The sequence below is a fragment of the Pocillopora damicornis genome, chromosome 8, assembly GCF_964200805.1.
Source record: "Pocillopora damicornis chromosome 8, jaPocDami1.2, whole genome shotgun sequence".
Taxonomy (NCBI): Eukaryota; Metazoa; Cnidaria; class Anthozoa; order Scleractinia; family Pocilloporidae; genus Pocillopora; species Pocillopora damicornis.
In genome coordinates, this window is record NC_142677.1 from 14585203 (window position 1) to 14596728 (window position 11526).

Sequence of the window (11526 nt, forward strand, 5' to 3'; positions counted from 1 at the left end):
GCATTAGATCTCGTTTCTGATCATAATCACACAAAACTGTATATTATCCCAATGATTAGATTTCTCATGCATTATAATATTGCAGGGAGTTTGAGGATCAATGACTGAAAATCTTTCTGCACTTTTCACCAATAGTACTAACCGGTCCATTTCTGGCACCTCTGCACCTAACCCTTCGATCTACATTTTCACGCCAGCAGGCTCCACGATAAAACAGGCACTGGTATTCTCAATGGTGACTGTGGCTCTTATCGGATTTGTTGGAGGAAGCTTAATCTTACATTTTCTTTCTCAGAACAAACAATCCATTGTAATACAATCAAGCCGCTTTATAAAAAATCTAAATCTGTACATAAAGAGCTTGGCTCTCTCTGACATTTTATCCACTTTGGTATCTCTTCCTTTGACATGTATCCAAATATCTTTTGACCTCTTTCAAACACACTGGGCCTGTAAAATAGTTCGTTACTTTAACATTGTTTTTCCGGTCATTACTATTTGCAACTTAATCGTAATAGGAATTGAAAAGCACCTTTCGTTGAGGAGAGTGCCACGGACCTTGAGCGCTACAGCGGTTCGCAAGTTGATCTTCCTTGCTTGGTTTGCTGGATTTACAGTAGTTCTGCTTCCTGCTACGACATTTACTGGAATAAGGCACGATTTGAATGAAACACATTTTACAGTGATTTGTAAGTACGATACAGAGTACTTGCCTGCTCGAATTGCCTTTGTATCATTTACTGCACTTGTGTATTATCTTCCGGGCATTTTTCTGATCGTAGTGAACACTTTACTGGTTCGAAAGGTACACCTACGGCTAAAAGTGAACATGATGGTCTTTATTCAGGTGGACAACTCCAAGCAGGCAAAACTAAGGGCAGCCAAAATTCGGGGAACTGTTCTCCTCATAACAATGACGTTCGCTTTATAATTCCATATTTCGGTTACATGGGCTACGCTGCATATAACATGATTGCAAAACCCGATATTGACTTTCAGACTGATTACGTCATTCGCTTTTCAAGTGGTGTGATAGCATTTTCCAATAGCGCAGTAAATTTTGTGATCTACGTAGTGCAGATGAGGGGTTTCAGGATTTTTCTAAAGAAACTTGTGTGTAGTGCGCGTCCAGCAGTCATACCAGAACAATTTGACAATGCTGCCAAGCCGGGAACTCGACCGGGGACAACGGCATATTGTGCACAGGTTATTAAAATGGCTGAACTGGAGCCAACACACTGAATTTATTGTGTATATATTTCATCAGAAGCTATGGATAATGCACAGAAAGGTTTGGGAAGAGATTACAAACCGAGTCTATCAGTTACGATTTACTTCCCTTCCCTGATTGACTTCCCCCCCTCCCCTCCCTCGACTTGCCTTCCCCCGCTTTAACTCTTTAACAAAGTTGTCATTCTCCTTACTGTCAACCTTACAGTTCTTATAATGTTAGATCAGAGAATTTAGTATTCGATCAACGAATTATCCCCAACTTGATATTTTTTTTATTCTCATCACTTATCTGGTTGATATTGTATTGACACTTTAAGGAGAAATTCTGTCTTGGTCACTTATGGCAATGGAAGGATTAAGCGCATTAGAATGAGATATCATTCACTTACTAACATTTGCTTAAGATCCAGAACTGTAAGGTTAACGAAAGATTGCAGTGATGAGTTATTGCAAGAAAGTATAATGTTCCATTATCTTCTCTTGGTTATTGGTGTGTAAGGTGTAAATATCTTTGTTTTTCTCAGAGGCAAGGTATTTGTTTTTGTATTTTTATTTTCCTCCGCTTCAGCTTTTTAATATATGTGTACTATAAATTGTATATAGCGAGAGATTATAAATAATTCTTGTAGGTAGTTAATAAGTTATCTATGAAAAAAAAAAAAAAGTTGTCTTTATTCCAAATGATCGGAGATCACTGAAATTAAATCAAAATTGTAATCTTGTATCTGAACCAACTTTTGAAATCTCAAATCTTATTTATTTGTTTGCGTAATTTTTTACCGCGAGTCATCTTTTACACAGAAAATGACGACGTGCAACATAAGAAGCTTCGCTTCTTAATACAATTTCTCTTGAATTCGTTTCTTGTCGTAGTGACGCTGGAATTTTGTAACGTTTTCGAAATGACCACGAAAAACTCAATGGCTCTTCTCTAAAAGGTGAAATGACCACGAAAAACTAAATGGCTCTTCTCTAAAAGGTGAAAAAGTGCTTTACGTGAACCCTTCTAACTTTCAAAAATGGTGATCTTAATGTACCTCGCCCTCGGTGGGTCTAGAATATATACAAGGTCAATTTGCAGCACCCTTCTCCTTTGAACGGGATGTTAACCTTTCCTAGTGCTATTTTTCCATTGCTCCAGAACGAACCATCGCTGAAATTAGGGTGAAAAAGGGACATAGATATAAGTAATCTGGGTGGTTACATTAGAATATGAACAATCCTCCGCTTGCAAGTTCGAATAATCATCAAACAGACGCTGTTTTACGTTCACTTTAATCTGTGTGAAGTACACGAGACAGCATTCTTGAAAACGAGACTTTGATGTGTAACTGACGACATTCTTATCTACAGAAAAATTTATCATAAGGAGATGAATTTGTAGGTTTTTTCCTCGCCAAGATTTTAATGACTAGCAACACCTAAACTTGCTCGATGAATTTTTTTATTCTACCCTACTCACGACGTGCATTTTAAGACATTATTTGTTTCTGCATTCAAGGCTTTCACCTATTGTTTGAAATCGTAACCTACTACTGAAAACTGTCATTTCTGCCGCGCAAGTCAAGAAGGCTTCCAAAACCATAATAAAGTCAGCTTAATCGAAATCCCTTACGGCAAACCCCACACGTAAATGATGGACTTTGAAAACTTAAGATTGAATTGAGAACTTAAAGCCTTATATTCAAAACGTAACAATTTGCTTAACTCCGGCCTTATAACACTAATTTGCCGACGGCACCTCTTACCAGCCTTTTTGAATCAATTTGAGATGAATCGCTAGATCCGTTATGTAAGCTCTAAATTTTAAAGAAATGTTTAAAGCTTGTTCCTTCATACTTTTCCTGAAACATCTTCACTAAAGGTTTAAGTCTTCACTGCCCCTCTACACTTTATTCGACAGTCGAGCGAACACGAGCTGAAACTACAACAAAGCCGTACAAATGTCAATTTGCGGAAAAGGCTTCCTCTCACTCATCAAAACTGGCGCGAAATAGCGATGACGTGGCGGCAACTCGCTGGCATGATACCGCGTACGTGCAAGATCATGTTTTGAGCTCCGTTTGAGGTGCCAAACATTAGATTCACTTATACTAAGCAACCTATGAAATACTTACTCGATGAATAGTCTTCATGGAGAACGCGTTGTGTTCTATTTATCTTAAAGCATTTTCAATTCGCTCACGAGTCACGACGCCGGCAGCAGTGACAAGTACGTATACATGTTTGTTCTATTTTAAAAATCGTTTGTTGAGTGTATTGTGAGATCCAATGTTTTGTGGAATCCAAATTTCCCCTCAAGACGACAGACAGAAGGACAAAATATAAAAATGTTCGGTTCAAATAAGTCTATTTCGGACTTTATCAGAAGTTCATCCACCCTCTCATCCACAGTCATTAGGTGACGCCGGAAACAATCTTCACCAACCTTTGGCTTCCACTGAAACGCAAGCATGTGAATTTTCCGTGAACACATTTCCCCTTGAGAAGACTTAACGCTCTTTGGGAGAGCAATACCGGAAGGCTTTCTAATCATATCTACATGGGTCGATGCATCTCAAGAACACCTTTTTTATTTTAAAAGTTAAAAAAAAAAATACCAGAACAAAAGAAACGATTACTAAAAGTCTATGTCAAAAAGTATCTTTCTCCTTCAAAGTTTGACTGACAAGCCATTCCCATGCATAGCATGAGATTACCCTTTAGATAATTGTTCAACAAAAGTTACTCTCTTATCGAGAGCTAATTTTATCGGGTTAATATGAACAATGGTTTGCATGTATTTTTTACTATTTCTTTCAAATTACTGTCGTTTTGAGTGTCATTTTCATTAAACCGAGATGGAACTGTTTCAGTTACTGAACACCTTAAAATGGTATCCATACCTTTACAATCTGATTTTTATTTCATTCATCCTCTCTTTTTATAACATAGCTAGTAAATTTGTCTAATCAAATTCAATTGCGCGAGCGTGCTTCATATTCCTATTGTGCACGCTCATGACCTCAGCAAACATATCCCTCGAGAAAAAAATTTTCCAACGGGTTGAAAATGTTATAAAACAATTGGTTCATACGTCAGCTGAGCGTTCGTCGAGATATGGAGCACTTGGGAAGTTTAGAGAGCACGCAAGAAGCATCTCACGCATCTCTCGTGCTCTCCAAACTTCCCGCGTGCTTCATAACTCGATCAACGCACGCTGACGTATGATAGCATAACATAGCTAGTAAATTTGTCTAATCAATTTCAAATGCGTGAGCGTGCTTCCTATTCCTTTATAAAATAATTCAAATAGTACGCGCGCTCTGATTGGCCATAAAACCATTTTACATGAGCGTATGTAAACACGGTTTTCATACTGAATCTTCTCGCGGAGTTCTCCCTGCTATTTATTTAGCAGTAACACAGTTTCTTTAAGTTTGTTTTGAGTACAATAATGGAAGAAGAAGATTATCCTAATTTTTATTTGGAGTTTAATTTTCCCAGTATTCAAGAAACGGCCGAAAAGCCAAATGAACAACAACAACAAGCACGTCGCTTTCCTTCGTTGCAAGAAGAGGCTCTTTCATTAGTTATTTTATAAAAAAGAACTTTGGGGGGTTGGGAGAACACTCGATAAGCTGGAAACCACTCCGCTTCGCGTCGTGGTTTCCTACTCTTATCTCGTGTTCTCCCAACCTCCCGCGTGTTTACATCAGGCTATGTAAACACGGAAACCATTTTACATTTCTTCAATTGTGCACGCTCATGACGTTAGCAAACAAACCCTCGACAAAAAAAAAAATTTTCCATCGGGTTGAAAATGTTATAAAACAATTGGTTCATACGTCAGCTGTGCGTTCATCGAGATCTGAAGCACGTGGGAAGTTTGGAGAGCACGAAAGATGCGTACGAGTTGCTCGAGGCGTAAATTGTTAAATGATGCAGAAAATCTTACTAAAATGGCAAGTATTCTCTAAAATACAGTAGGCCTTAGTGTGAACTTTTCACCTAAAGTTATACCGAATATCTCCTAAACTTGACCCTAGATCACTAAATGTTTCCATACAGTTCTTGCTCACCATAATCTTGTTCTTGCTCACCATAATTCAGTGAGATTATTTTGTTGTTACTTCACCGCCCGGCGCTAACGTAGCAATGAAAGGATCGCCCTAAGAAGTTTCTTGTCCATTCTTGCTCTCATTCAACTGGTGAACTTGACATTTAAGGAAAAATCTTGAGAGGGCACACCTTCAGAACGTCCGTAATTTCCTTCTCCACCCTTCGTTCAAGGACTGCAGCTTTAAATCGCGACGACAGTATGTCTGTTACGGCTGTAATCTACCGTGACCTCCTTTCACATTAAGTAACAAGCAGGAAAATGATTACGAAAACTAGTTGATTATTTGATTAAGCTAGCCCTACATCTGAAGTAATTAACCGTCGCCGTTCCTCCTAAGGTCTCCATTTAACGTTCCCAACACCGTGGAATTGTCTTTTAAGTGCTTGGGGGTCCGCCCAGTCTGAGTTAAGGTAACTGTCGTCTTCATCTGTTTCAAGTTTCTATAAGAAAAAAAATGGACTTGTAAATAAATAAAAATGAATGTATGTATTGTATATCAATGACAGAGCTTGACCATTGCCTTCCTGCTTAACATTAGCACTCATATTCTCCTCACTGTTCTCTTTACAATTCCTATGCTGCTGACAAGGGGAATTTTTTTGGAAATCAGGTGCTTCTTAAATTGGTAATTATTTCCTTTATCCTCTAATTAAAATTAGAGTTATTAGAATTAAAAGCCAGTCACTCTAACATGACAAAATCTGGGTCTGCCAAATGTATGTGAGTAAGTGTTGTATGGTGAAAATTTCCAAAAAATCAGATCAGAGATAGTGGCAAGACACACTTTTAGTCCTATACAATAATTATGTATTAACATCTACTTTATTGCTCATTCATCAAAATTACAAGCTTTTGGCACAGAAAAATGTTGTATACTAGGTTCCATAATTTCAAATTTTTTCTTCCTTTGTGTAAAGTGACTTAACTTAAGATTTAGTAAACAAATAAAAGGACATAAATTTTAAATGTACATGGATGTGAAAACTCACCTTAAGGTCTTCTTGTTTTCTGTAAGCATAAGCCATCATTTGTTTCCGTTGCTCTTCACTGAACACCGGTTCTCTGCTGGGTGGCCCTTGTCCCTTCTGTAATCAGGAAGAAAAAATTATACCATGCACTTTCACATGTACTACATTCACTAACTTTATCAAGAAGTGTACATGTTCAAGAATTGAAAAAAGAAAGAAACAAAAAATTGTATAGAAAAAACAAAATGAAACAAACCAATTATTGTAACATACAGTATAGTATCAAACCCATCAGATACATTTATTTACTAAATCATTTCAATGCAGTTCTTAATCAATTCAAAATTGATATACTTAGTAATTTCAATGAAAGGGTTCAACTCAGTCAACCCTGCACATAAGACCAGCTGGCCAACCTTCCCCCTCAAACCTACCACCACCCCCACCCCACACCGACACACACACACACAAAGTCACACATCTCAGTGACTACCACCACAGCAGAAGATTCCTTAGCTTCAACCGCATTCACCCTGTGGGCAATTCAAGATATATTTTCTCGTTGTTCACCTTTTGAAGTTTGGCAATAAGTTTTGTTTTCTCATTTTTCCCAATGAAGTCTTGCAGCTTTTTCCCTCTTTGAAGCTCCTTCCCAGCCCACCACAATTGGGTAGTGCTTCCATCCAAGACTTGAAGGGAAGCCTGTTAAGGGGGAAGGTACATCACACATGTAAATTCAGTGGAAATGAGAGAGACAAGGGAATTATGTAATTTTTATTTACTAATTGATGAGAAATAAGAAAATCATACAATCCAAATAATGTCAATTTTGTCATCCACCCCATGTTTAAAAACAGGTATATATAATCAAAAGTAACTAAAAGGAGGAAAAAAAACAACTTTATACTATACTGTACATGATTTTGTTGGGCTTATTGGATGCATCCATACAGTACACAATGCTTGATAGCAATTTGCATTATTTTAATCAGCCTGACTTAAATGGAGAATTCCCCTTAATTCATGTAATGTACATGCGTGTAAGAACACAAAAGAAAAAGATTATGCTGGGTCAGGGAGTAATCTCATAAGCAGCAGCAGCACTGTTGTAATTTCAACTTTGATTTTGGTAGCTTAATCCATTAACTTGCATGTAGTGCATTCATACACTTATGCATACATTACTTGTGTTTTTAATACCGGTAGCTTCACCTGAGTTCCAGATAAATCCTCTTTGTTTTCCAGTTCATGTCTGATAGGATCATGGGGAGGTAATCCCATGGGATACACAATCATCACAGCTCCTCTCATTTGATCTAAAGAATCTTTAATAATCTCATCAGTGAGAGAGATATTTGCTGCCACTTGTTCCTAAAATACGGATAGTGAAATATACACATTTCAAAAATTAATTGAAATCCTTCAATAATTGCTTTATATCAATTGCCCTGAAGTTCGTGAAACTCAGCCCCCATGTTACTTTTTCAAGTTTCAAAATCTTAAACATGCAGTATCATAAAATAAAATAAAAAATGATGATGAGTAATATCACATGTTTCACCTGTGGTCAGAAATACAATACAGTCACAAATATGTATGTACAAGTAACTACTTGTATCATTTCCAACAAACCTTGGACACTTTAGCCTTTGCTTCTTTTCTTGTTCTGTTGATGACCTCTGCCATTTTCTCACTGGGTGCTACAGCAAAAAGGAACGTGATTACATTAATTTATGATACTTGTCTCTATGTACATGAAATAGAGTATAAACTTGTCATTCAAATATTTACAATATAACATGTTAACTTTGAACTGAATATTTCATGCCATACATGTATCTGTTGTTCAGTAATATAATATTATTTATTCTCAGTCTGCATTAGACAGTCACAACTATTGTGGGGTCCTATGTATGAGCAATTCCATGTTATGGACATTACACCCAGAGACCAATTTTTTGGAAACTAATTTCCTTAGAAAAAACTTATTTTACACAGTTTTAAATTTATAATTATTTTGTTCAAACATTCCTCACGGGGTAATTGACTATCAGCAGTAAAGAAACTTTCCTTTCTTCAACAGCTGCTGCCAGTATTTTTGTATGAAATTCTGTTACAGACATTACAAAAAAAATCAACCTACAATTTAATGTGTTCACTTGACATCAACTTATAGTTTTCCTGTGAATTGACTATTCAGACAAAAATCATTTAATAATAATAAGAACAAAGCTGCTTCATAGCTCTTTAAAATCTAGTTGTATCCCTTATTCTGTGGTTAGATTTTGAGCTTGAGGTAAAACTTGCTGTTATGGACATTACACAATTTTTGTTACTGACATTGCACTGTGAAACTTTGTTTTACACCATTATGAATAAAGGAATGTTCTTATTTGTTTATGAACTTTTGATAATTGACTTAATTTCAGAACTGATTAATGTATTCTTAATCAGGCTCAATTACAAGTTAACTCTCTCAACTGGTAATGCTGATAACCATAACCTTAATACTACAGTTTGTGAACATGTCACTGTGGTCTGTGGAGTATCCCCTATAGAGCATGCTCCTTACAATTCAGTTTTTTGGAGCAAGCTCTATCTAGTATTTCTGCTGTCTTTTGGTTCTTGCTTTCTGAGATACAGTGCAGATTAGATTTCTAGTTTGAAACCAAGTTTTTAAACTGGAAGAGTCCTTAGGGTTACTGATACTCACAGAGGTTGAAATTAAATTTCTTTGCCAAGTTGTGGAAACATTTAACTAGCCTCTGAGGAGCAATATTGGGATATTGTGCACAAAAGCAGAGTCTGCTATGGCCCCATAGAGCTAAAAGGCACTGGACCTTTCAATGTTCCAAGTCTTTCATATATTCAGAGGTTGTTTAAATATCTTTTAAAAAAATGTTTTAAAATAACTAATCAAACTAACTGCTGATTGTTTTAATTACTGAACTTGGATTGCGCTGAACTCCTTGTCTGAGAACTATTCATTGAATTTTAAGAAGCCACTATTTGGAAACTTACATTGCACTGAACTCACTCAGTATAAATTGACAATTTTCTCTGTAGTATGAGGACAGTCATTATCGTTGCAATGGTCTTTAAAAGTTGAAGTATTGCTTGTTTTAAGACACATTTCTAAAACATTGAATGTTTTTTTTGTTGGTTTTTTTTTTATCTTTAGATATTTTAAAAGAAGGTACTGGCTCTTGAAATGATTCGTCTCTCAGTAAACTAATAATTCATAGTTAGATGTAAACTTTTTGAAAATTTATACTCCTCATGTCACCATGGTGTTGCAACTATAAATGCACAGTTGTTGTTGTGGTTATTATTAATAGTGTTTACTTAAAAGTGCTGTAAACTTGGATGTGATAAATTTGAACAAAATTGGTTTGCATGTAGTATTTATCTCTTCCAAAAGAATTACAGTAATAAAAGTCATTCACTCATAATGTGCGCAATGTAATTTCCATAACATCATGTCCATAATGTTATGTGCGTAACATAATGTCCATAACATACATGTAAAGTAGGCTTATTTTTTTCTGGGCCCAGTTGTATAAAGGGTGGATAATGTATCCAATGGATATATCGCTATCCAGCAGATAAGTGATAGCAAAACAAAATCCACCAGATAGAGATTTATCCAGTGGATAGCATTATCTGATCTTTCAACAACCAGGGCCTGGAGATTTTCCAGGTATTGATAATTTACAGCACTCAAGTTTGGGCCCCTAAAAACTGTAAAAGGAGCCAAGCTTACAAAAATAATTTTAAATGATTTTCACACACTTTTTATTGGACAAAAATAAACAGCCTCTCTTTGCCATTTCCTGTAAAGTCAACTTTCAGATAACTATTTTTTTATCAATTTAGGGATTCCAAAAATTCTTGATTGGGCTAGATAAGAAATACTTTAAATTTCACCATTTAAGCAGTTCTAAAATGGAATGACCCACAAGAGATGAATTCCATGTATTATGATAGATAAATGTCACTAAAATAGTTTTATCTCTTCAATCTGGTAAAATGCAAAGTTCAGTTTACATGTACATGTACACTTTAAAACATTGGTCAATGTAACAATCGCCTTTGATCACTCAAAGGCAACAACCAAATGCAGACAATAGTACCTTTCCCATTCCGTCTGCCAAGTGGGTCCTTACATTCAATGACACCTCCACTGGGAACACACTCATCCTCCCAATCATCATGGAGATTCAGATCAGACAGCTGTTCATCTGTAAGTCCCTGCATGTTGGGTGGAAGGGTTATGCCATGTTTTGCAAGCTCTTCCATCTCTGAAAGGACATATTCAAGGACATTTTGAAACCCTAACCCTAAGCAATAACACTTCTGTGCTACAAACTGAGCAAGACTTCTCCCATAAAAGACATTTACCCTGTGAGGTTCCACATTTTAAATGACTGAGACTGAATGTTTGAATTACAAAATGATAATAATACCAGAACTGGCTCCTTTCAGCTGAAGTAAATTTGGAAATGTACAGAAAAGAGTCAAAATTCATTGACAAAGTTCCTTCAAGTGTGTCCTCTAAAACTGGTGATTCCACGGTCAATTTATTGCCTGATAAAAAAAACTCTTCATTCGAGACGTCTGAACGGTACTGGATACATTTTTATTGTGGTTTAAACTGATTTCAGGTAAAAATGACTTCAGCTGAGAATGTATCAGGCACAAAGGTAACAAGCAATTCAGATTTGAGTGAAACATAGTAACTTAAATGTGTACTAAAAAAATCCTTTTTACTTGAATTTTAACCGTATCTACCTACGACGAAGTTTTTTAAACAGATCGTGACGATTGCTTCAATATGTATACGCCTATTCCCTTCAAGTGAAGTAAAACCGAAGAAAGTTCTAGAAGCAGTGATCAAGAGGAGAAATTAAGTTCAAACCTCCACCAAAGATAAAGTACTGTATACTGAGGTCAAATGTGGGTTTCCCTACCGTAAAACAAACGTTCAATTTTTAATCTGCCATTCTGGATCCGAACAATTTGAGGTATCAGCTCGGAAAGTTCTGCTTGGCAAGTTGTTTCGATGAGGAATAGACTCTCATCTCCTTGTTTAATGTGCAATTTCACCATTTCAAAAGCGAATATTGGACACTCTTCACAATAGAAGATGGCGGAAAATATAGCGATGTACTGTTGCCGTAGATACTATGGAAGCTATACCACAATGCATCATAATTTCGTCAG

The 11526-nt window shown here is 36.3% G+C and overlaps 1 protein-coding gene and 1 non-coding gene across 2 annotated transcripts; one reads left to right on the forward strand and one right to left on the reverse strand.

Moving 5' to 3' along the window:
- LOC113679545 (uncharacterized) lies at window positions 1–1375 on the forward strand. The gene has a single exon (XR_016179119.1). It is a non-coding gene; the product is annotated as an uncharacterized LOC113679545 (transcript).
- A 2415-nt stretch (window positions 1376–3790) lies between these two features.
- LOC113679566 (cilia- and flagella-associated protein 298) lies at window positions 3791–11508 on the reverse strand. The gene is made up of 7 exons (XM_027196537.2): window positions 11274–11508; window positions 10437–10604; window positions 7936–8003; window positions 7516–7674; window positions 6874–7005; window positions 6325–6420; window positions 3791–5775 (listed from the first exon to the last, which is right to left on the reverse strand). The coding sequence occupies exons 1-7, from the start codon at window positions 11410–11412 to the stop codon at window positions 5668–5670; spliced, it is 870 nt and encodes a 289-aa protein (XP_027052338.2). The 5' UTR covers window positions 11413–11508; the 3' UTR covers window positions 3791–5667.
- Between the last annotated feature and the right edge of the window lie 18 nt (window positions 11509–11526).